General features: G+C 41.1%; 1 protein-coding gene across 1 annotated transcript in view; it reads left to right on the top strand.

Annotated features, from left to right (window-relative positions):
* The first annotated feature begins 6,811 nt into the window (after nucleotides 1–6,811).
* The window catches only part of ank3a (ankyrin 3a), a 302,777-nt gene continuing 281,903 nt past the window's right edge, over nucleotides 6,812–27,685 (top strand). The window contains exon 1 of the mRNA XM_034185576.1: nucleotides 6,812–7,168. Within this exon, the coding sequence (XP_034041467.1) occupies nucleotides 7,100–7,168 (69 nt within the window). The 5' untranslated portion in view covers nucleotides 6,812–7,099. The remainder of the gene's footprint in view (nucleotides 7,169–27,685) is intronic.

Here is a 27,685-nt window from a genome sequence, read left to right as displayed (position 1 = left end):
AAAAGAACAATTTTAAATCTAAAAACCCTGTTTTGTAACAAGGTATTACCTTTGAGGTCATTTAGAAGACATCTCACAAGACATTTGCAAGCTAACTAGTGGTACAGGAGTGTCTCTGTGGCGCAGGTTTTTCTGAAATAAGTAAATCGAACTTTGGTCGTGGTGGATGCTGCTGATGATGTATGTCATGTGGTACAGCCACATCGTATACTATACTAGATCAGTGCGACAATACCATGGTATTAAAAAACAAAAACACACGCACACACATATACACTTTGTTCCAGAATATACTAAAGTAATTGCCGCATAATGACATTACTGGCCCTGCTTTTTACCTTTGGCCCGCCTTTGAAGAGCAGTTATAGAGTATCAGTGTTCATACAAAGTAAAGCTAACCAGGTAATGCCCTAGTAAGTGATAATTGTTTTGCAGCTCACCGTTTCATTAGCAGCCCAAGGGTTGCCAAGGGTCCACTTTCAAAGCAGCAGGTTCCAGGCGCATGCCGCTTTTTAAAGGATGACCAATGATGACCAATTATTCCCTAAATACTCTTATGAGGAATTAAGACAACAAATGCGCTCAGATTACATGCCATGTCATTGGCAAAAATGAGTTGGACATGTCCCAAATATACTTCAGTATGTCTTATACCACATGTACTAGATCATCAAGATGGGGTCACTTGTCTTTTCTTTTGAGCCATAGGGCTGCTTTTGGTATTTTGTGGTGATATGATGATATGCCTAATCCTGAACAACTCTAATTCCTCAGGATTCACATGCAGTCTTAATTATTTATATGTTAATCAAGCTATTGAAACATCTGCTTTTAATAGTGATGGATTACCACAGAGACAGGCAGCCTTGCAGATAACTCAGAGTAGTGGAGATACCCTCGTGAATATCTCCTGGTGACCTACCTCTCCACCTTTGTCTGTAGACAAGAGTTCACATAGCAAATGCTGAGCTGCTGTGTGTATGTAAATGTCATGATCACACTGACAGTTAGTTGTGCATATCACATGTAGGTCAGATTACTCATGCTATCGTACTACTAGTAGGCAACAACCAGCACGCCACCACATCTGTAGGGTGTCCAAATACTCGATATGGGTTTAGTTAGTAGTCTGAACTTCTAGGATGTACTACAGTAAGGTTTGAGTATGTATTCATGCTGGAAGCAGAACATGTGTACCCATGGTTCTACATCATGATCTGAAGCTAAAAAGTGGGAATGCATGAGCTCAAATGTCAAAATGCAGAGATATGAGTCTGATGGCCAGTTTCATTAGATATACACAATTAGTTGCAGTCACAGCTAATTATTCTACTCAATGTCAGGAGAATAATTCATTTTAATCGCTGCTGTGTGGTTGATATGAATGTTATTTGTCAAATATTCTACTGTTGCGATTCCCTTATGCAGTTTTTTTTTTTACTTAAACTGATGATTACTTCTCATTTCTGATATCTGTTTGAGGTAATATCGTATCACTGCAGATGATGATTTCTGTGGTGAAAAACTGATGGCTGTGGGTTCTCGGTTGACGAGAGGGAATGCATGTACTTTGGCAGTGCTCCATTCTCCAGGACAGGACTGAAAAATGCGTTATGACAGGGTTAACTGGTGGGATGTCAACAGCACTTGGTCTTTGTGTGCACGTAACCCCATCAGATCTCAGAAGTGAATGAGAATAGTATTTGGTGCCAGGAGCACAATACTTCTCTCTCTCTCTCTCACTCTCACTCTCTCTCTCTCTCTCTCTCTCTCTCTGCATAAACTCACCAACATATGAAAAAAATACCCTGTTAAACTTAGAGTTTCTATGTGGAAAATTGTACCAAGCTTCTTTTTCCATTCCATAGTATATTCACTTAAGTACTCATTCTATAATACAAATACAGTACTTTGCAACAGTCTTAATTAATTACATTAGTGTTTCTATATAAATGTGGCTTTTGATGTTTTATCTTCCTTAGAATGTTGGTAAAAGACCAAATATGACATTTCAAACAGTTAATTAGGAAAAAACAAATCTCACAAATATGAGGTTGGGGCAGATGGATGGTTCCTTTTGAAAGGTGGGGATGGACCGGTTGTCTGCATAGGTCCATCCAAGACCTAGTGCCGTTCCATGGTGTTGTGCGGTTCCATACTCCCAGATTGACTTGACTTTTTTTATTAAGGAATATAGTACATTAATGGAGAAAAGAGTGTTAGAGGCTTATGTTCCTGGATAGAGAAGAAGAGGAAGGCCAAAATGCAAGTGGGAGAAGACTATAATTGATGTGTTTGGCTCTATGGAGCAAGCAAGTAGGATGGCAAAGGACAGGAAACAGTTTCAACACAATGTCAGGGAAGCCACGCTCTGATTAGAGTTTGCTTTGACGACGACGACGAGTACATTAAAGAAAATATGACCTTTTTGACAATATAAAACATGAATAATTTGTGGGTTTACAGCCCAATGCTTGAGTCTACAAAGGCAGCAATAGAAATTTATTTTGTCTTTAATGTGTATCGCTCTTTATTTCTAATTATTTGTATTTTTTATTTATTTATTTATTTTTTACAACATATCACCAACTACACATAGCATTTTTTCAGTGAGTACTGCAAGTGGCCTCTTTAAGAAAATCTGATACTTATTTTTGGCCTGTGGTCCTACATTTTAGGTTAACTTATGTGCTTTATCAAGTTAATTTGAAAGAAGAGCTTTCAGATGTTTGAACATTCAACTTCATCATAGTCAGTCTGTTAATTATGATTTTAGAAAACAAGGAGTCACAGTACATGAATAACATTTGTTCTGTTTATGTGAACATAGTAGCTGTCAGAAAAATGTGTCTTTACTATCATGACATTACTACAGGGGTGATGTCATTTCATAAGCTTCCTCACTGCTCTCTAGTTCTCATTCATTTCATATAGAGCCATATTACATTAATGGTAAATGTCCAGCAGGTGGAGATATTGCTCCATTTCAAGAACCTTTAGTACAGGCTGCTGTGGGACACAATGACCAACCAAGAAATTTCATTTTGTCGTGATGATAATCTTGAACATACCAGCTTATAAAGAATAGCCTATTACCTAATAACAAATACTTGTTTTAGCAATACGATGATGCTAAAAAAAAGGGTCTCATGATTTAAAAACATGGTTTTATGCTCGGTATTACACGTGATGTCTCCCAGTCAGATGTTGTAGTTTGGCACAATTGTTAATAACGATTCCAGACCACAACCTTAAACACATATACTGACAAGTGTATGTCAACAACTTAACACTTACAAAATTAAAAATCGACTACATGCAGCACATATACACATGATGTATAACAGAATAAAGAGAACAGATTCTGGTGCAGATTCTTGTGTGAAGCATCATGTAATCCCGTGCACTCGCTGCGATGACTAGGGAAAGTGGCATGTGAGGAGGATGTTGATGATGGCCCTGGTGGGATCATCGCACTTTCACGGGCTAAAATAATCTGTCGGGTGCAAGTAAGTAGGTAGGAAACATTTATTACAGGTATATCCTAGTTTGCCTGCTATCAGCTGTGTAGACTGATAATTTAATAGCACTAATTCTCTGCAAATACTGTATGTGGAGCAAGGATTCACACTAATCTAAATCTTTCATCCAGTATTCTTCCAGTTCTTCATATGAGTAGCAATTTAAGTTGTCAAATCAATGAACTACAACATCAACATATCTGTGGCACAGCTCAGCACTCATTAAATATGCTGATTTAGGTTTTTTGTAACACTAAATGTATCATAATATTGTCATTACAATCAGAGTCCTTTTACCATCAAGCCTTAGTTTTTAATCCACCTTGCCTTCATGGAATTTTAACCACGCTGAAATATTACTGAGACACGGGGGGACAAGCTGCATGTTGAGCTCATTGACATTGTCGTGCACATTCTGTAACAAGGCATCCACATGATTGCAGTGACTCACTGCTACCAGGTAATTTTTTGGCTTTGCTTGATGTCATCACTTGATCTCACTGACATCAGCGATCTGATATATCTGTTAACCCCAGGAGAGCAAAACTCTTTGCAGTAAAACATATTTCAGAGTCCTGCAGTTCAACCATTAAGATTCAGGAGACGAGAGGCTATTAAACATTCATTCCGTATAAATTTTTTTACAAATGACAGGCAGTGTTTGGGACCGGTCTTGCTCCTGATAGCAACAGGGAATGTTGAACTTGAATCCTGTTGTAGGAAGAAGGCAGGGGTGGAGCCTACCTCCAGTATTGGACAGGGACCTACTGGTGGTGGTGGGTTGGAGGACGGCAAGAAGCAGGTCAGCAACCAGGGTGTCAGACAGGAACCAAGCAGAGGGGGTTGGCAGGAGGAGGCAGATGCATGACCAGCAATCCCAGAGGCAGACAGAGGCCAACAAAGGGTGATTGGGGAGTGACCCAGGACAGCAACAGGGATCAACCGGAGGAGGAGGGGTGGAGGAGGCAAAGTCCTGGACAGCGACTGCAAGCAGGAGAGAGGTGAGTCAGGATTGACATCTTTAAATGGCTTTGACATTTCCTATTGATTGTGGTTGATGACTAAATTGTGGAATCATCTGCTTCTGATAAGAGATATGGCTGTTACTGCTGTTACTGATTAGGAAATGTGAATGAAAGCTTGAAACCTGTTTCCCTGGTGGAATGTGTGCTACACTACATTACAGGAGATATTTTAGACAGTCATCACTGACGTGACCTTGACCTTAGATGTGTGACCTTGATATGACCTGTTGTGGGAGAACAGTCTATTGAGTTTATGTGCCATGTTTGTCTGAAATTGCTGGTTGCTTTTTGATGATATCTCCATGCCTTTTAGATGAAGACCTCTTATTTGATATTTGACCTATAACCTTGACAAGACCTCTGTTGTGAGAAGACATGTGACTGAGCCAGATATTGCTATTTGCTTTCTGAAGATATTTCCACAGATAGCAGATGATGATCTTTGATTTGACTTTGTTGACCTATAACCTTGATGGGACTTGTGCTGTGAAGATGGTCCACTGACATCTTCAATGACATCACTACAGGCAATCATTTTACAGACAAAAACTCTTTTTTGTTTTATTGTCTGATATGTTGGCTCTTTTCTGGGATTGTGTGCTGGTGCTGCATTGGCTACCTTGAGGAACCTCCCTGGGTCTTGATTGTGAACCACCCAGACACAACACTGGTCCAACCTCACCTCCCAAGAGTAGAAAACTATCAGCCAGGTGGCACATGGGGTTCCCTTCCCTTTTTCCAGTTGCTGCTGTCTTCAGCACTAATGCACCTGTGCAGGACTGCACTCAGGATATCTGCCATATGTTCCCTCACAACACAACTCATACCCACCAAAGGCATGCTAGTGGAACCCAGCAGAGAAACCTACTGCCATAGGCTTCCAGTCACCGGAGCTGTTGCTTAGATCATTCTTGGTGATTTTATTTTATTTTATTTTATGTTAATTACATAGCAGAGAGCTCAATGGGACAAGAGTTGGGCTACCAATATGTAGACCTGGGTTTCATTCCCAGTCATGCCTCATGTCTGTGTCCTTAGACAAATTAGTCCACCCAGTTTTAAATGAGGACTAGTGTTGGATGGGGAAGCAACCTAGAATGGCCTGGCATCCCCTCCAAGGGGAGTTTTTGGCTCTCATCTGTTCACGATGAAGTATCCAGCGATAAGCACTGGCACCAATGTTCTCAGGTATTTTGTTCTTTTTGTGTTACTTACACAAAGCTGAATCAGTCTTTCAGTTTTTTTGTGAGACATCCCATTCATTTTTCATGCTTCCTTGCACTGTTGGAGCTCCATCTCTGTATGGTAGTTTGGTCATAAACAGTAATGTCCCCGTCACGGTTTTGTACCTGTTGTCCTCGTTATGTTCCACTTTTCTCTTTGTACCTCTGTCGCTTTGTATTTGTTCATTCACCCTTATTGTGCTACAGTGGTTCGTGCATCTCAATATTTTTTCATCGTGCCTCCCTTCTCCTCTGCACGTGTCATTTTCTCCTCGCACATTTTCCTCTGCCCTCACCCCGCTCTCCCTCCACTTCTTTCCCGCTCCTTCTTACCCACAGCTTTTTGTCCCCGTTTTCTCCGCCGCCTTCCCCTCTCTTGCTTCGTTACCTTAAGCTCTCATTGGCAGAATCGTAGCTTGTAGAGTTTGGAAGGGTATAATTTGTCTTGTCAAGTGTCTTTTTTTTTTTTCCATGATCAACCTTCCATGCCTCTTTGTGCACGTGCTCTTTCATCTTCTGTGGTACCTTTTTTTAGCGTCTGGAGGTCTGTGCCTGTCTGGATGTCAAACGGTGTTGGGTGCACCTCTGTTCCACTTTCCAGTAAACTGATCCTGCTGGCAAAGGCTACTGGGGTGACTTCCTTTTCTAGAAGGACCTGGTACATCATGTTAGTGATCCCCCCCCATGCACACATGCCCCACCTCTCTCTCTCTCTCTCTCTCCTGGCCTTTCACTCTGTGTCACACCTTTTCTCTTCTGTCCTTCTGTCTCTTTTCTAATAACAGTGTGTCTCTCTGACCCACCCATCTTTTGTTTTTCTCATCCTGTTGTTTCTGTTTCATTCTCCGGTGGGAGTGTCTCCAGTAGGCACCATCACATCCAGCAAAGACGCCACTCCTTCAGGCTACCTCTCTATCTCCCTTCATCACGTACTTCAACATCCTCCTCCTCCTCCTCATCATCCTCTTCCTCCCCCTCCTGCCTCCACACCCTGCCTCTGAGCGCGCTGGGAGAAAACGCACCATTTTGCGCGCAGCCAAAGCCAGCAAGTGGGAGTGGACCTCTGTGTGCCTGCAACAGTGTGCGCGCAGGCGTTTGTCAATGTGGAGACGAAGAGGAGACGAGCGAGAGAGCATCGGCACGGTCCTCCCAGTCTGTCCTCTCTCTGTGCGTGGAACAGTCCTTCCCTCTGTGCGTCTGAAGGGACTTTCTGCGGACGCGTCCCCCGCCGGCGAAGACGACAGCTGCTGCCGCTCCACTTCAAGAGCTCCTACATGCTGGATTTTACGGAAAGTGAGGAGAGGAGAGGAGCAGGGGGAGATCTGTGAACATGAGTGAGGAGGCGAAGGATAAAGCAGGCAGCGGGAAAGGAGCCCATCGGAAAAAGAAAGGCAAAAAGGTGGGAGACGGGACGCGCTCAAGGTTTTCCGAATGATTGATGAGCTTATTGGTGTTCTGAACAGTGATCAATAATTATCATGTGACTTTTCATTGAGATATTGGGACGTCACAGCTGAGTGTTTGTTTTTTGACTCACCTGGAATGTTACCGAAGCCGATGGCAAAGCCATTTCTCATTCATCCCTCGTTATAATCCTGACACACAGACGCACCGGTCCGTCTGGTTGTTTGGTCCTCTGTGATTGGCTGAGGGACCGTCGGTATTTAAAGAGTGCATATAAAGAGAGACCAGGGGATGTCCTCAGGGGTTAGGGTGGGGGCAGCAGAGGCATCTGTTGGAGCATCAACCACCTTTGTGTGTTTGTCCTCAGGGACTGTTATTACAGCATTTAATGGAAGGCGTCTGAAGGCGCAAAAACATGTTTTGACTTATGAGGTGGAGTGTTTGTGCACTCATTAACTGTATGCGTGTTTCCTGAGCACGGCTGTGGCTTGGTGCCATTATTGCTGCTCGTATTCTTGTGCCCGACCACACACAAACACTTCAGTAATTCACACACACGCACATGCACACAGATTATAACAGTATTTTCCAGCATGCAGGGTGGACTGGCCTCTGATATCAGGGTGTTTTATGACGGGGAAAGACCAGACCAGAGCAGAGCTGGACTCAGTGTAGAATTACTGCAACAACTAATCAATCAAATTGATTAGATATGTAAAACATTCGATGCCAGTGAATTTTATTATTACAGATGGAAAAGTGCTATATAAATGCAGTCCATTTACCATACGTATCGCAGTACACCTATCACGATGCAATATGTATTGCAGTACCCTTATCACTATGCAATATGTATCGCAATACACCTATCATGATGCAATATGTATTGCAGTACCCTTATGATTCAGTATGTATTGAAGTACACCTATCACAATGCAGTATGTATCGCATTACGCCTATCACGATGCAGTATGTATCGCATTACGCCTATCACAATGCAGTATGTACCGCAGTACCCTTATCACAATGCAATATGTATCGTAGTACACCTATCATGATGCAATATGTATTGTAGTACACCTGTCACGATGCAATATGTATCGTAGTACACCTATTATGATGCAATGCCATTATCACGATGCAATACGTATCACAGTACCCTTATCACAATTCAATACGTACTGCAGTACACCTATCACAATGCAGTATGTATCGCAGTACGCCTATCACAATGCAGTATGTATCGCATTATGCCTATCACAATGCAGTATGTATCGCATTACGCCTATCACGATGCAGTATGTATCGCATTACGCCTATCACGATGCAGTATGTATCGCATTACGCCTATCACAATGCAGTATGTATCGCAGTACCCTTATCACAATGCAATATGTATCGTAGTACACCTATCACAATGCAATATGTATCGTAGTACACCTGTCACGATGCAATATGTATCGTAGTACACCTATCATGATGCAATGCCATTATCACGATGCAATACGTATCACAGTACCCTTATCACAATGCAATACGTATCACAGTACCCTTATCACAATGCAATACGTATCACAGTACCCTTATCACAATTCAATACGTACTGCAGTACACCTATCACAATGCAGTATGTATCGCAGTACGCATATCATGATGCAATATGTAACACAGTACGCTTATCACAATGCAACACGTATCGCAGTACCCTTATCATGATGCAATATATAATCCAGTACACCTATTAGGATGGAGTACATGTCGTAATACACCTATCACAATGCAATATATAATGTAGTACAACTATTTCAATGCAATATGTATCACAGTACCCTTATCACAATGCAATATGTAATGCAGTATGCGTGCCACAGTGCAACATGTTTTGAAGTACACCTATTACTATGGCATATGTATCTAGTACACCTATTAGGATGGAATACATATCGCAATAAACCTATCACGATGCAATGCGTATCACAATACATCTGTCGTGATGTGATGCATATCACAGTACACCTAGCATGATTTGACGTATCAAAATACACATCTCATGAGTCAATGGGTGTATCGCAGTACACTTAGCATGATTTGATACATATCAAAATACACCTCTTCACAATGTTATGTCTCACAGTACACCTGGCATAATGGGATATGTATTCAGTACACCTATCACGATAATGACACCTACTATGATGCAACATGTATGAATTCCCTTCTAGTATTGTGGGTTCAGCCTCAAGTTTTCCATTTACAAAATATATTTTCCTGACAAAACCTTGGCCCGTTATCTCTTGCACAACAGCTGCAGACTGTAGCCATGACAATGAAAGCAGCTCAGCAAAATAATAAATATTAATGCTTTTTTTAAACCTACACATGCATAGATTGTTTATTGGGAGTGCATGTGAGTGAGTGTGCGCATGTGCATGCCGGATACCAGATGTTTTAATGATTGCTGCCATGGCAACTGGATTCTGTTTTGAGTGAAAGATGAATGAGGATGAGAGCCATGAGATGGTGGTGGTGGTGGTGGTGGGGAGGTGTTCTGGTGAACTTGGCAGCCACAACAAAATATATTTTTCATGAGGAAACTGCCGTGACGGAACAAGCTCAAGGATACCATCTAATATCTTTTGACTCACGATCCCAGGCTTATCGTGACTATGACGGGGTCATCAATCAAATCTGATGCTTCTTTTTGTTTGCCAAGTACGTGTGTTTGTGCAGTCCCTTTGATGTTTCTCCAAATGCTTTATGATCTCAGAGGGACTTAATGAAAAGGATTTGATGTCGTGACAGAGATAATGAGGTTTACATAACACAGAAGCACCCACAGTAATAATTCAGCTGCAAACATTTGCACACAAGCTGCTGTTTCGTCAGACCTTATCGTTTTATACACTATTTGCATACTGTATATGTGTGCTTTGGTGTGTGCATGCATGCATATATTCATGAAGTCGTGTTTCAGAGCCCGTTGTGACTTACCATCTACTTTGTCCATTTTTTGTGGAATTATTTGAGCTGATTTAGTTATACATTGCACTCTTTCCTTGCACAATAGAAGATGGGCGCTTGCAAGACTCAAAAAAGCAATTACAAAACGCATCACGTCTGACATGGTAATAAGTGTATGGTCAACAAAATTCAACTGCAGCTACGAAAGGAAGAAAGATAATGCATAAATAACCAGGAACAATCATATGGTTTTTTAGTTACTCTGATTCAAACACTCATTTTTTTTCACAGCAGCCTACAGTATATTTAAAGAAGAGTGGACAGTCACTAATTTGAATCTGTATGAAGTGTAAATTCAATTCTCATCAAAATTCTAACCCCCCCAGTGATGGATATGCTGTATTATGAAATGGCAATGATAAAGATCAGCAATGATAAAGATGTGCATTGTGCACTATTGTTTGTCTGATTGTATTTTGAAATTTTAGTCCATTGATTAAGTTATATTGTTCATGCACATTTCTTTGGCATTTGTTGTTATAAGTATACAGTTGTATGTAAAAGTTTGGGCACCCCTGATAATTTTCATGATTTTCATTTATAAATCATTGATTGTTTGGATCGGAAATTTCTGTTAAATATATCATATAGCAGACAAACAGTAATATCTGAGAAGTGAAATGAAGTTTATAGGATTTACAGAAAGTGTGCAATAATTCTTTAAACAAAATTAGACAGGTGCATAAATTTGGGCACCCCAACAGAGAGAGAGAGAGAGAAAAAAAAAATCAATATTTAGTAGATCCTCCTTTTGCAGAAACAGCAGCCTCTAAATGCTTCCTATAGCATCCAATGAGAGTCTGGATTCTGGTTGAAGGTATTTTGGACCATTCTTCTTTACAAAACATCTCAGGTTTGTTGGTTTCCGATCATGGACAGCCCGCTTAAAATCACACCACAGATTTTCAATAATATTCAGGTCTGGGAACTGAGATGGCCATTCCAGAACATTGTACTTGTTCCTCTGCATGAATGCCTAAGTAGATTTTGAGCAGTGTTTAGGGTCGTTGTCTTGTTGAAAGATCCAGCCCCGACGCAACTTCAACTTTGTCACTGATTCATGAACATTGTTCTCAAGAATCTGCTGATATTGACTGGAATCCATGTGACCCTCAACTTTACCAAGATTCCCAGTACCTGCACTGGACACACAGCCACACAGCATGATGGAACCATCTCCAAATTTTACTGTAGGTAGAAAGTGTTTTTCTTGGAATGCTGTGTTCTTTTTCAGCCATGCATTCCGCCCCTTGTTATGTCCAAATAAGTTAGTTTCATCAATCCACTGCACCTTATTACAAAATTAACCTGGCTTGTCCAAATGTGCTTTAGCATACCTCAAGTGACTCTGTTTGTGGCGTGTACGCAGAAAAGGCTTCCTCTGGATTATAGCATCATACAGCATCTCTTTGTGCAAAGTGCGCTGTATAGTTGAACGATGCACAGAGACACTATCTGCGGCAAGATCATGTTGTAGGTCTTTGGAGCAGGTCTGTGGGTTGACTATGACTATTCTCACCATCCTTCACTTCAGCTTATCTGAGATTTTTCTTGGCCTGCCACCTCGGGTCTTAACTATGTTCCTCACAGTGGAAACACAGCTGAAATCGCTGAGATAGCTTTTTGTATCCTTCCCCTAAACCATGATGTTGAACAGATTTTGTTTTCAGGTCAATTGAGAATTGTTTAGAGGCTTCCATGTTGCCACTCATTAGAAGAGATGCAAAGAGGGGAAACATTTGCAGATGGCCACCTTAAATACCCTTTCTCATGATTGGATTCACCTGTGTAAGGAGGTCAAGGGTCAGTGAGCTTACCAAACCATTTTTTGTTCCAATAATTAGTGCTAAATGTATTTAAAACAATAAAATGACAAGGGTGTCCAAATGTATGCATCTGCCCAATTTTGTTTAAATAATTATTTCACACTAGAAACTTCATTTCACTTCTCAAATACCATTGTTTTCACCTGCTATATGATATATTTAACTGAAATTTCTGATCCAGACAACCACTGATTTATAAAGGAAAATCATGAAAACTATCAGGGGTACCCAAACTTTTGCATACAACTGTATATATTTATATATGTTTGCATTCTTTATTTTTATAGCGTAAGGAGTGGGTATTTATAAGCTTTGCTTCTGCTTACACCCTTTTGGCTACACGGGTACACTGTTAAATTCTTGTTTTTATGAGTTTTTGTTATTGTTGATCTGTGTGCCGAATAAATAAAATTCATTCATTCATTCAACATTACTAGCTTGCCCACATTAAATGAATATTCTGATTACTCCTCCTCTGCAGTTGACAGTGGCAGAACAGAAATGTTTGTACAAAGTTTATAGCATCCCAAAATAAAATGCCCCCAGCTACAAGGTGCACACTGTGGATATACTTCTGATGGCGGCTGCCAGAAATAGATAAAATGGTAATCCTCACAAAAACACTTAAGCAGGGTTATTTTCCTGTCTTATCGCAATAATTTATTTTTAGAGTTATTTTTTTGTTTTTGCTTTAAATGTACTCTTATTAGTCTCATTACAAATCACAAAGAGGCTAACATAACGGGCACGTCTGCATCTCCATGGCAATATCTTCAAAACACAAAGAGCAATTTTAATCAACCCTAGTCGATAAACTCCCTGGACTGTCCTCTTGCAACAAAGGTCAAAAGTCAGTTTAGAGGTTTATTTTCAAAACAATATTTTAAAAACTTTCAACTAAACTTGGTGGATAAAGTCAGTGGACCGGCCTCTTGCAACACAGGTTATGTAAAGATCAGAAGTCAAGGTCATTTTAGAGGTCATCTTCTCAAATTCATGATGATGTCTTCGAAACACAAACAGCAATTTCAGTTAAACGTGGTGCATAAATTCAGTGGACCGTCCTCTTGGAGCACAGTTTATGCACAGGTTAAAGTAAGGTTTAGCAATTTCAAGATCATCTTCTAAATTTCATCACGATTTCTTAAAATCACAGTCAGCAATTTCAGTCAAAGTCGGTTGATAAAAGTAATGGACCATCCTCACAATTAAGCTCATGTGAAGTTCACAGGGCAAAATCAAGGTCAAATCAGAGGTCACTGTCTAAAATATGTCAGTAGCTTCAAATGCAAACAGAAATGTCAGTCAAACATCTGAATAAACTCTGTGCTCTTCACAACACAGGAAATATCAGGGTCATAAGTCAAAAGATCAGGATCAAATTAGTCATCATCGCCTAAAACACATGGCAATATTGTTAAAATCCAAAGAGAAATGGCAATCAGACTTGGTGGTTAAACTCAGTGGATCATCATCTCGTAACACAGATCATGTCAAGGTCAAAGGGCAAATATCAAAGAGATATTGTTTAAAATACTTCATAATGTCTTCAACATGCAACAATAATTTCAATCAAACTTGATGGATAAGCTCAGTGGAATGTTCTCTTGCAACACAGGTAATTTGTATTTTATAGGCCAAAGTTTAAAGTCAAATCAGAGGTCATCTTCTAAAGCTGGTGATAATGTTTACAATTGCTTTTCTCTTAGCTAGTGCAGTCCCGCCCACTTTGTCCAATTTGATCAGTCCAGGCTTGACATCCTGTGCAAAATCATGTTGGACTTGGACATGCGTCAAGTGTAGAAGCATCAGTTTATGGTCTCACAGAAGTGAAACAAGGCATCACACATTATGGTAATCATGTTGTGAAGCTTGTATAAAATCTTGTTCTTTTTTTTTAAATGACACGATTAAAAGTCAGCTACTCTATTGAAGAAATACTTCAACAAGTAAAAATGATTCATAAAATATGCAACAGGGAGCAGAGCATGTCAAGCATGCTGCATAGTATTACTCCAATTTAGGGTCATGGAGCGGAGCCTATCCGAGCCGTCACAGGGCGTGATAGTCCATTTTCATGGAACTTTCAAAATGCAGCTGAGAAATGTGACATTATTAATACAGTGATAAACTGCATCTAACGAGACAGTTCTGCTGTTGAAATTTCACAAATATTTTGTTGAATACAATTTACGTACTTCACAATTTAGATTACCTTCTATGAGTACAAGCACACTTAATGTCATTTACAGTATAATTTCTCACACACACACACACACACACACACACACACACACACACACACACACACACACACACACACACACACACACACACACACACACACACACACACACACAATAGCTGAAGCAGCTGTAAAAACAACCAAAGAGTGAAAAAGACAGATTAGGTCATTTCTCCCATCCATCTCCTTTTCGCTGCACCGTATATCTCTCTTTTGTGTTGGATGTCTCTGTTGTCTTTCTCCTAACGAGTCAGCCAGCTCCTGTAGCTCTCCTCTTTGTCTTTGTGGGCAAACCAGAGAGCCGTGTGTCTGGAGGATGGTGAAATAAGCTGTTCTGTGACAGTGGCTTCAAAGAGAAACACTCCATCACATCCCCAGATAACGGCGGGGCTCTGGCAAATGTGCTGAGGATGTAAAGAAACAGTGTGTGCATAAGCCAAGTGCTGCCAGTGTTTTTTTAGATTAGGCTAATGGATTTGACATAGATCGAATCCTTAAGAGGGGTGCATTGTACTTTACAGGCTTGGCGCAAAAATATATGGAGAAAAATCTGAGTACAGATGTACGTTGACCAGTGCAGGTCTGAGAAGATACAGAGATGAAACCTGTAAAAGGTCATTTTTGTCAAAAAGTAAATATTTTTCCAATGCAAAACAGGTTGAAGAGTCTTTGAAAAACCTCCGAACCACAATTCTTGTAATGGACTCATTTGAACTAGAGTTGCCCTGATATAATATTTGTTTGAGTGTCTTCCTCTTCAATAACGGGCATGGAATTGATCTGTTGTCATGTGTTAAAATCTTTCACTGAAGCTGTGACTGCTGGTGCAGCAGACAAAACTTCTACTAAGCACAGTTTTCTCGCGTCACGGCCGCAGAAGCCTGTGACTCCTTCACAGTTGTCATGGGTGACTTGGTGGCTTCTCTTCACCTTATTGCACACTCAGTTTTTGAGAACTTGAATCAGTGAAGTCCAACACATACAGTGGGGCAAAAAAAGTATTTAGTCAGCCCCGGATTGTGCAAGTTCTCTGACTTAGAAAGATGAGAGAGGTCTGAAATTTTCAACATAGATACACTTCAACTATGAGAGACAAAATGAGACAAAAAAAAAAAAAAAAAAAAATATCCAGGAAATCAAATTGTAGGATTTTTAACAAATTTATTTGTAAAATATGGTGGAAAATAAGTATTTGGTCACCCACAAACAAGCAAGATTTCTGGCTCTCACTGACCTGTAACTTCTTCTTTAAGAAGAAGCTCTTCTGTCCTCCACCTGTTACCTGTATTAATGGCACCTGTTGGAACTCATTATCTGTATAAAAGACACCTGTCCACAGCTTCAAACTGTCAGACTCCAAACTCAACCATGGCCAAGACTAAAGAACTGTTGAAGGACACCAGGAAGAACATTGTAGACCTGCGCCAGCCTGGGAAGAGTGAATCTACAATAGGCAAGCAGGTTGGTGTGAATACATCAACTGTGGGAGCAATTGTAAGAAAATGGAAGACATACAAGACCATTGATAATCTCCCTCAATCTGGGGCTCCACGCAAGATGCCATCACATGGGGTCAAAATGTTCATGAGAATGGTGAATAAAAATCCCAGAACTACATGGAGGGACCTGATGAATGACCTGCAGAGAGCTGGGACCAAAGTAACAAAGGCTACACACTACGCAGAGAGGGACTCAAACCCTGCAGTACCAGGCGTGTCCCCCTGCTTAAGCCAGTACATGTCCAGGCCCGTCTGAAGTTTGCCAGAGAGCATGTGGATGATCCAGAAGAGGACTGGGAGAATATCATGTGGTCAGATGAAGCCAAAATAGAACTTTTTGGTAAACACTGAACTTGTTGTGTTTGGAGGAAGAATGCTGAGTTGCATCCCAAGAATACCATAACATGGGGGTGAAGCATGGGGGTGGAAACATCATGCTTTAGGACTGTTTTTCTGAAAAGGGGACAGGACGACTGATCCGTGTTAAGGGAAGAATGAACGTGGCCATGTATTGTGAGATTTTAAGCCAAAACTTCCTTCCATCAGTGAGAACATTGAAGCTGCAACGTGGCTGGGTTTTCCAGCATGACAATGATCCCAAACACTCCGCTCGGGCAACAAAGGAGTTGCTCCGTAAAAAGCATTTCAAGGTCCTGGAGTGGCCAAGCCAGTCTCCAGACCTCAACCCCATAGAAAATTTGATTAGGGAGTTGAAAGTTTGTGTTGCCCAGCGACAGCCCCAAAACATCACTGCTCTAGAGGAGATCTGCATGGAGGAATGGGCCAAAATACCAGCTACAGTGTGTGCAAACTTGGTGAAGACTTACAGGAAACATTTGACCTCTGTCATTGCCAACAAAGATTATGTTACAAAGTATTGACTTGAACTTCAAATGCTGCAGCCAGACCTTTGACACGAAGCAGAAAGTTTGACCACATTACACCTATTTTGGCATCCCTTCACTGGCTTCCTGTCCCAGTGAAATCAGATTTTAAGGTTCTGCTACTAACCTATAAAATTATATTCATGGACTGGCACCTCCCTACCTAGCTGACCTAATTATACCTTACGTACCGACCCGGGGTTTATGTTCTCAGGGTGCAGGACTACTTTGTGTCCCTAAGGTGAATAAGAAGTCTGCGGGTCACAGTGCTTTCTCTTATCGTGCCCCAGTCTGTGGAATGATCTTCCTGCGTCAATAAAACAGTCAGATTCTGTGGAGATTTTCAAGTCCAGACTTAAGACGCACTTATTTTCCCTTTCATGTGGCTAGCATACTGGTACAGTTTTGTTTTACGCTTTTTACTCTTTTAATTCATTTATTAGTAATTGGAGTGGGCTGCGGCCTCAACTTTACCTAAATTCTGGGTCTTTTAGTGACGTTTAGGGCTAGTGGCCAGGGATCACCTTAGTATTTCTCTGTTTTTCTTGTTGTTTAATGCTGGTAAATTATACAGTATTTTTTGTCTTTCTGATGCCTGATTCTGTTTTTTCTCTTTGTTTAAGGTGCAGCTCCATCCAGAGATGGGAGTTGCACTCGTGTTGGCGATCCTCCTGTCCTGTGCGCCAATAGCATTTCTTGTATATTCGTCCGTGAATTGTTCTGTGAATTGTTCTGTAATTTTTGTAATGTTTATAGCATGGCCCAAGCAGAGGGTCACCCCTTTGAGTCTGGTCTGCTTGAGGTTTCTTCCTCAGAGGGAGTTTTTCCTTACCACTGTTGCTCTGGGGGTTGGTAAGGTTAGACCTTACCTGTGTGAAGCGCTTTGAGGCAACTCTGTTGTGATTTGGTGCTATATAAATGAAAATAAATTGAAACTGAACTTTTGTTGTTGACCAAATACTTATTTTCCACCATAATTTACAAATAAATTCTTCAAAAATCCTACAATGTGATTTCCTGGATTTTTTTTCTCATTTTGTCTCTCATAGTTGAACTGTACCTATGATGAAAATTACAGACCTCTCTCATCTTTCTAAGTAGGGGAACTTGCACAATCAGGGGCAGACCAAATACTTTTTTACCCCACTGTATTGATTACATGTCAAAGAAAAACTGTCTGTTAAAGTGCTGATTTGTGTGAACAGTAATCCTTACATTTAGTTTGTCCATTTACTGATGGGCCCTCAGCAATATATTTGTTAAACCCCCTTGAAATAAACCTGAAAGTCCACACTACAAACACATATTGATTGTTTCATTCCAACACCTTTGCAGTGGTGCACAGACGCAAAATCACAAGAAGCCCCCAATGTCCAAATACTTATGGACCGGAGTGTAGATTTGCTCATTTTGTAAAAGCTGGTCACAAATTCAGAGGTAGTTGTGATTAAAAATCCTGTAACCCCTTTATCTATTGGTCACATGATGTTTGACCTTGGGTGGCTTTGAAAGGTCAAAGTCCAGGTCATAACTGCTTAACTCTTATCAGACTGGGAGATAATTCAACATGACGATAGGGTCGTGTGTTTGTTGAATTTTGGACAGAACTGATCAAATGTTGAGGCCGCACACAACCAAATACTGTGACATCACTGAATCCAAAAGAAAAAAAAAATGGCTGAATCTGTGCCAAACACATATGGTGCAGATGTTGCCCACTTTCATGTTAACTGGTGTTGGTATCGGAAAACAAGAATGGGGATCGTTGAATTTCCAATTTGAACACCAGTAACCTGCATTGATATGAGGTCAGTAAGGTCACGTCGCCTCTAATTTTCCATCTTATCACCTCCCTGACTTCCTCTGAGTTCCTGATGAGTTGTATAAAGCTGCACACAGACACTTGTGCTGCATCAGTCGGATTGAGGAGGCGAGACTAAGTGCATGCACGCCGTCCCGCGGCGGCTGTATAAATGTATGCATGTGTGTGTGGGTGTGTTCTAGCACTTTCTGAGTGGAAGTGTGCTCACAATCTGGTGGGGAGGTAGGCATCGGGGGAGACTGGGCACAGCTGCTTGCCCTGCGGAGAGGGCAGAGGGATCACCCTGTCAGAGGGCCATCACTCTCAGACAAACTCTTCTCCTGTTCCTCTCATTTTAGTTATATGGTGAGGGAGAAAGGGATGGAGCAAAGGATGATATGGACAAAGAAAAGAAGGGGTTGAACACAGTGGGAATGGACTAAAGAGTGAGTGAGTGAGATGGGAGCTGACTTAAGAATAGATGGAAGGGAATGAGAAGGTAATAGATGTAGATAATTTGCTGGAATCATCTACTGGTGGTTGGCTCTCACTGCGGTATTGTGTCACTTCCTGTTCCGGAGCACAGCGGTGTTTTTCTGTATCTGTTAGCTGTTTAATCTGCGCAGTTAGATTGATGTAGTTATCTAGATTACGATTTGTTTCCCAGTGTAATCTTTACGTGCCTTAACTAAAGCACTCCTTCTGCTGAATCACCTCTAAATTATTTACACATTATTCACTTTGCGTGTTTTTAGGAATCCGCTAGCTTAGCGCAGCTACTAGCTCTTAGCCGATTTAGCATGGCGGCTTCTCCTGTCTCTTCCGCACTTTTCTGCTCTGGGTGTGAAGTGTTTAGTTATTCCTTGCCTCCGTTAGCAGTAACGGTACTTGTAATAAGTGTATCTTATTCGTAGCTTTGGAGGCCAGGCTGGGCGAATTGGAGACTCGGCTCCGCACCGTGGAAAATTCTACAGCTAGCCAGGCCCCTGTAGTCGGTGCGGACCAAGGTAGCTTAGCCGCCATTAGTTCCCCTCTGGCAGATCCCGAGCAGCTGGGAAAGCAGGCCGACTGGGTGACTATGAGGAGGAAGCGTAGTTCTAAACAGAAGCCCCGTGTACACCGCCAATCCGTTCACATTTCTAACCGTTTTTCCCCACTCGGCGACACACCCACCGAGGATCAAACTCTGGTTATTGGCGACTCTGTTTTGAGAAATGTGAAGTTAGCGACACCAGCAACCATAGTCAATTGTCTTCCGGGGGCCAGAGCAGGCGACATTGAAGGAAATTTGAAAGTGCTGGCTAAGGCTAAGCGTAAATTTGGTAAGATTGTAATTCACGTCGGCAGTAATGACACCCGGTTACGCCAATCGGAGGTCACTAAAATTAACATTGAATCGGTGTGTAACTTTGCAAAAACAATGTCGGACTCTGTAGTTTTCTCTGGGCCCCTCCCCAATCGGACCGGGAGTGACATGTTTAGTCGCATGTTCTCCTTGAATTGCTGGCTGTCTGAGTGGTGTCCAAAAAATGAGGTGGGCTTCATAGATAATTGGCCAAGCTTCTGGGGAAAACCTGGTCTTGTTAGGAGAGACGGCATCCATCCCACTTTGGATGGAGCAGCTCTCATTTCTAGAAATCTGGCCAAATTTCTTAAATCCTCCACACCGTGACTATCCAGGGTTGGGACCAGGAAGCAGAGTTGTAGTCTTACACACCTCTCTGCAGCTTCTCTCCCCCTGCCATCCCCTCATTACCCCATCCCCGTAGAGACGGTGTCTGCTCCCAGACCACCAATAACCAGCAAAAATCTATTTAAGCATAAAAATTCAAAAAGAAAAAATAATATAGCACCTTCAACTGCACCACAGACTAAAACAGTTAAATGTGGTCTATTAAACATTAGGTCTCTCTCTTCTAAGTCCCTGTTGGTAAATGATATAATAATTGATCAACATATTGATTTATTCTGCCTTACAGAAACCTGGTTACAGCAGGATGAATATGTTAGTTTAAATGAGTCAACACCCCCGAGTCACACTAACTGTCAGAATGCTCGTAGCACGGGCTGAGGCAGAGGATTAGCAGCAATCTTCCATTCCATCTTATTAATTAATCAAAAACCCAGACAGAGCTTTAATTCATTTGAAAGCTTGACTCTTAGTCTTGTCCATCCAAATTGGAAGTCCCAAAAAACAGTTTTATTTGTTATTATCTATCGTCCACCTGGTCGTTACTGTGAGTTTCTCTGTGAATTTTCAGACCTTTTGTCTGACTTAGTGCTTAGCTCAGATAAGATAATTATAGTGGGCGATTTTAACATCCACACAGATGCTGAGAATGACAGCCTCAACACTGCATTTAATCTATTATTAGACTCAGTTGGCTTTGCTCAAAATGTAAATGAGTCCACCCACCACTTTAATCATATCTTAGATCTTGTTCTGACTTATGGTATGGAAATAGAAGACTTAACAGTATTCCCGGAAAACTCCCTTCTGTCTGATCATTTCTTAATAACATTTACATTTACTCTGATGGACTACCCAGCAGTGGAGAATAAGTTTCATTACACTAGAAGTCTTTCAGAAAGCGCTGTAACTAGGTTTAAGGATATGATTCCTTCTTTATGTTCTCTAATGCCATATACCAACACAGTGCAGAGTAGCTACCTAAACTCTGTAAGTGAGATAGAGTATCTCGTCAATAGTTTTACATCCTCATTGAAGACAACTTTGGATGCTGTAGCTCCTCTGAAAAAGAGAGCTTTAAATCAGAAGTGCCTGACTCCGTGGTATAACTCACAAACTCGTAGTTTAAAGCAGATAACCCGTAAGTTGGAGAGGAAATGGCGTCTCACTAATTTCCTCTAGGCTGGACTATTGTAATTCATTATTATCAGGTTGTCCTAAAAGTTCCCTAAAAAGCCTTCAGTTAATTCAAAATGCTGCAGCTAGAGTATTGACGGGGACTAGAAGGAGAGAGCATATCTCACCCATATTGGCCTCTCTTCATTGGCTTCCTGTTAATTCTAGAATAGAATTTAAAATTCTTCTTCTTACTTATAAGGTTTTGAATAATCAGGTCCCATCTTATCTTAGGGACCTCGTAGTACCATATCACCCCAATAGAGCGCTTCGCTCTCAGACTGCAGGCTTACTTGTAGTTCCTAGGGTTTGTAAGAGTATAATGGGAGGCAGAGCCTTCAGCTTTCAGGCTCCTCTCCTGTGGAACCAGCTCCCAATTCAGATCAGGGAGACAGACACCCTCTCTACTTTTAAGATTAGGCTTAAAACTTTCCTTTTTGCTAAAGCTTATAGTTAGGGCTGGATCAGGTGACCCTGAACCATCCCTTAGTTATGCTGCTATAGACGTAGACTGCTGGGGGGTTCCCATGATGCACTGTTTCTTTCTCTTTTTGCTCTGTATGCACCACTCTGCATTTAATCATTAGTGATCGATCTCTGCTCCCCTCCACAGCATGTCTTTTTCCTGGTTCTCTCCCTCAGCCCCAACCAGTCCCAGCAGAAGACTGCCCCTCCCTGAGCCTGGTTCTGCTGGAGGTTTCTTCCTGTTAAAAGGGAGTTTTTCCTTCCCACTGTAGCCAAGTGTTTGCTCACAGGGGGTCGTTTTGACCGTTGGGGTTTTACATAATTATTGTATGGCCTTGCCTTACAATATAAGGCGCCTTGGGGCAACTGTTTGTTGTGATTTGGCGCTATATAAGAAAAAAAGTTGTTGTTGATTTGGCGCTATATAAAAAAAATTGATTGATTGATTGATTGATTGATTACCAAGTGACTGCATTTTGACTTCCACACGTCATCTGTAATGTAAAGCTCTGCCACTGCTCACGTGACAGTTAAGTGAAAACTGTCAAAGCAGGAAGTGAAGTATAACATGCAGTAGTTGCATGGTTAAAGCTACAGTGTGTAGGATTTAGTGCCATGTAGTGGTGAAGCTGCAGATTGCTTTGTGCTGTCATTGGTCACATTTTCGCTTTTTTAGTGATGAGTATTCATGCTTTCTTGCCTTCTCTTGAGATAAGCAATATGTATGATCCTCGAATTTACAAACTTGTTAACTTCTGCTAATAAACGCCCCTAAATCCAACACACTGTAGCTTTAAATTCCAGTGTTTTGTTGTCATTTTCTCAGCATGAATGGAGAACAGTTCTCCATCTCGTCATCAGCCCAACACAGGACACAATCCAGATTCTCATGTGCTTCAAGCGGGATCTCTGTGATCAAGGTGTAGAACAAAGGTGTGGTTTCCTTGTCTTGCATGGTTCCTTTGCACATCTATGGAGAAAAATCTTTAATTACTGTTGGACTAACAGAGACCAGAACTCATTTTGTCCACCAGAGGGGGAATATGTGACACAGTGACAGACTCGTACTTGTGCCCACATGTCACCTGGCTGCAGCAGAGATATGGCTACCTTCAGGAGGTTGGGGTGGACTGTTGCTCTGCTTTGGCTGTTGTCCTCCGGGACCCTGGAGGGTTTCATAGCTTTTTGGATAGGTGAAATACAGCACAGGGGCTTGGCCTCAGACCTGATGTGTTACCTAGTAAAATTGCTGGTGCAACCTTTGCAGTGTTACCTGTTTTAATGACATCTTAGAGTCTAACTGTGCGCGAATTGTTGCAAAAACTGACATAATTGTGATTACACAAAGTGCACATCTAAAAGTGGTTTTGCTCATTTAATCTCCAAAGTGTTGACAGCGAGTTGTACAGGTCCAGCATGAATGTTCTGCTCGCTAATTGACTGGTTCCCCTGCTGAATAATTAAAGACTGGTTATTAAGAGACTTGATTAAAACCCAAGATTGCTTGTCAAACAAAGACACGTTTAGGAAAGGCAAAAAAATTCACATGCAGTATGAATGCAAGTAGGCACAAACAAACCACAGATAGAAATAAAGCAGCCTTGGCCGACTAACGGGGTTGTTGATCCACTCCTACTCAACGAGGGTTCCTTTGCTCCAACTATCTCTCCCTCTGCCAACCTTTGCTCAGTTCCTGGCAGCAAAACCAAGCAATCTCCCTCAGTGAAGTTTTTATATTCAGCTGTCCGAGAACAAATCAATTCCACTGAGAGCTCAGCACTATTTAAAATCCAGTTCTTATCCTGTATGAATGAGCAGCCGTCTGTACCGGACTGTTAGCTGCTGCTGACAAAAATACACACAAAAACCAATGGTTTAGTTGTGATCCTGTTCTTTGGGTCAGAATCCAAACCACAGGTGAGACTGGGAATTTTTTTTTCTTTCTGACTCAGCCCCTCATGCATCGGTGGCTCCAGAAATATTTTATTGGGGGGGCTTGGTTGGGGTTATGATTACTTAGTGGATGGTCAGCAGAATTTGGCAGCCATTTGAGACTTGAACAAATTACTCTCACAGTTATTCAAAAATCAACAGTTATGCTCCTTATAGGACACAAAAGCAAATAATTTTTGAAAAAAATTACAGATAGGGCAAGAGAAAAACAACAGAGTTAACAAAAAACAACAGTCAGTATAGAGGCCAGAGGCTGCTGTCCTGTCTGTGGCACTGTTCTCCTTTGCGCTTTCTCAGCCTTCTGTTTCTAAGATGGAGTCATTTAACAAAAAAAATGAAAGAATGATGATTTATTGTCATTACAGCAAGTGCAACAAAATTATCTTCAACCCAAGTACCTCAGAATTGAGGCAATGTATGCAAGTGTGCACTCATGTGCAATGAGTGTGAGTGGCCGCAGCAGCCATGCCGCACAGCTGAGCTTGGGGGGGGTCCCAAAGCAAACATTTATCATCATAACAGCATAGCAAAGCAAAGAAAATAAGAAAAAAATGCATCTTGTGTGACGGGAGTGGCATGATTTTCAGAATACCTCAGGCTGAGTCTGAAAACAAGATTTTAAAAACAACTGAAAAAGACTGAGGAGTGTTACTTACGTCAACTACGACATTTTGACATTGTGGCTTATTTCTCCAGCCATGATCCAGCATGCAGTTGCATCAGTGTGGAGGAACACAGCGGCTGGAGAAGGCCAAGGCGCACATGTTTCACCTGGCTGCTGCAGATAGATGGGTACTTTCAATAGGTGGGGATGAACTGGCTGTCTACCAGGGTGGTTGCCATCCAGGGCCCATGTGGGTCCGTGGTGTGGCACCAGCTCATGCTCCTAGGCTTGACTTATGGTGGGGCTACTGACATGCTTGGAGGGGCTACAGCCGATGAACAAAGTATTTAAGTATTTGCACAAAGTATTTAAGGCTTCTTGACTTATTTTCACCATCAGAATTTCATCACTGGAACACTTTAATCTAAATTCAATGTGATGTCTTCATCTAGTGGAGCATATACAACCCCTGGCAAAAATTATGGAATCACCGGCCTCGGAGGATGTTCATTCAGTTGTTTAATTTAGTAGAAAAAAAGCAGATCACAGACATGACACAAAACTAAAGTCATTTCAAATGGCAACTTTCTGGCTTTAAGAAACACTATAAGAAATCAGGAAAAATAATTGTGGCAGTCAGTAACGGTTACGTTTTTAGACCAAGCAGAGGGGGAAAAAAATATAGAATCACTCAATTCTGAGGAAAAAATTATGGAATCATGAAAAACAAAAGAACGCTCCAACACATCACTAGTATTTTGTTGCACCACCTCTGGCTTTTATAACAGCTTGCAGTCTCTGAGGCATGGACTTAATGAGTGACAAACAGTACTCTTCATCAATCTGGCTCCAACTTTCTCTGATTGCTGTTGCCAGATCAGCTTTGCAGGTTGGAGCCTTGTCATGGACCATTTTCTTCAACTTCCACCAAAGATTTTCAATTGGATTAAGATCCGGACTATTTGCAGGCCATGACATTGACCCTATGTGTCTTTTTGCAAGGAATGTTTTCACAGTTTTTGCTCTTTGGCAAGATGCATTATCATCTTGAAAAATGATTTCATCATCCCCAAACATCCTTTCAATTGATGGGATAAGAAAAGTGTCCAAAATATCAACGTAAACTTGTGCATTTATTGATGATGTAATGACAGCCATCTCCCCAGTGCCTTTACCTGACATGCAGCCCCATATCATCAATGACTGTGGAAATTTACATGTTCTCTTCAGGCAGTCATCTTTATAAATCTCATTGGAACAGCACCAAACAAAAGTTCAGCATTATCACCTTGCCCAATGCAGATTCGAGATTCATCACTGAATATGACTTTCATCCAGTCATCCACAGTCCACGACTGCTTTTCCTTAGCCCATTGTAACCTTGTTTTTTTCTGTTTAGGTGTTAATGATGCCTTTCGTTTAGCTTTTCTGTATGTAAATCCCATTTCCTTTAGGCGGTTTCTTACAGTTCGGTCACAGACGACTCCAGTTTCCTCCCATTTGTTCTGTCTTGACGCTTTGTCTTCCTTGGTCTACCAGTATGTTTGCCTTTAACAACCTTTCCATGTTGTTTGATGATGAATACTTTTGAGCAAGTTAAAAACATTTATACATTGCGCACATTCATCTTTGAAAATCCGTACATTACTCAAAGGGAGTAGAATGAAGTAAAACTTATATTTTCTACCCCCTTTCACATGTTTTATTTTCGACTACGCAAACAAGAATAAATAAAAAAATTTTGAGATCATATATACCTATATAAACACACACCTTGCATTATACATAAACATGTATTTACATAAATACACTACCTCTATACACAAATACCCTTGCATACACCAATAGACACACTAGATTCAATGAGATTTGACAATATAACACTTTTAACCCACATACATGCACCCATGGGCACCCAAGCCCATGCATGCATGCACGCACATTTACCTATATTCGATTAAACTTGATGATATAATAATTAATTTTTTTTTCCCACACACATGTATCATGGGCAACTCGTGTGCATTCATATTTCCCATACATTCGTCATGACCAAATAATATAACAGTTTAGATCCACAAACATGCACACCTGTATGTATACTAAGAATTATGTTATTCAGTTTCATATTTTTTTAATATTTTGAGTTTTAAATTTCTTTTGAATTGATGTACTGTAGTACATACTTTGATGTCCTCAGTTAGGTTATTCCATAAATCCACCCCATGTCTCGTAAGGCACATTTGTTTCATTGTTGTACGAGCACACTGTTTCTTTAAATTATATTTCCTTCTTAGATTGTAATCTCCCTCTCTTTAACTAAACAATTTTTGGAGGTTATCTGATAGTAGATTTTGTTTCACTTTAAAAATAATTTGTAAAGTTTTAAATTCTGCAAGATCTCTAAATTTTAGTATTTTGGATTGTAAAAACAGTGTACTCGTATGATCTCTGAAGCCTACATTATGGATGTGTCATGTCTGTGGTCTGCTTTTTTCTACAAAATGAAACAACTGAATGAACATCCTCCGAGGCCGGTGATTCCATAATTATTGCCAGGGGTTGTAAAATAACGGAAAACTTCACAGACATACAGATGCACAAAGACCAATAAAAAAGCAACATAAACACGAGCATAGTCTGCTCGAAGACATGACGCCATGGGGAAAACTTTAATAAGTTCATGATTTACAAGTGATGCTTTCCTGCCCAAGGCTTTTATGAAGTACAGGTCAGTGATTTTGACATTTTGACCCCAAAATCAATAGGTGCCGTGGGGGCAACATGCCTAACACACATACCATGTTTGGAAACAATCAGGCCATTAGGAAAGAGGTTATTTCACACACATTATTTTTACAAAGTATGCGCCAGTGACCTTGACCTTTTGACCCCAAAGCAATAGGTTTTTGACGTCACTATGCATATTGCATATACCAAGTTTGGGGATAATTGGTCGAGGAACAATGCTCACAGGTGGAATGTTGTGTAACTGACTGATTCTGTTATGTGTCGGACGCAGCTCGGAGAACCGACCAGCGTTTGAAGGACCCAGTATGAAATAAGCAGAGCACGGTACAAAGGCTAACTGAATTTAATACATAACAGTGATAATACAAAAAGGTGCGGTCTGGCGTGGTGCGCTCCCAGCAGCGCTAACGGTCCGGAGCCAGAAGCTGTTTCGGACCCAAGGACCCCGCCGACACCCCCCAGGTGGCCGCAACAACCGAGTCTGTGAAAGAAGGAACCATTATGTGAGTCCACACTCTACACACAGAACACTTAAAGGTGTACAAACAGCAAACACTTCCTGGCTTGATTGCTGATCAGCTTCCAACCTGCAGGCAT

This window comes from Thalassophryne amazonica, chromosome 13, assembly GCF_902500255.1.
Source record: "Thalassophryne amazonica chromosome 13, fThaAma1.1, whole genome shotgun sequence".
Taxonomy (NCBI): domain Eukaryota; kingdom Metazoa; phylum Chordata; class Actinopteri; order Batrachoidiformes; family Batrachoididae; genus Thalassophryne; species Thalassophryne amazonica.
The sequence above is the reverse complement of the archived record's forward strand: the minus strand, read 5'-3'. Positions and strand labels throughout refer to the sequence as shown.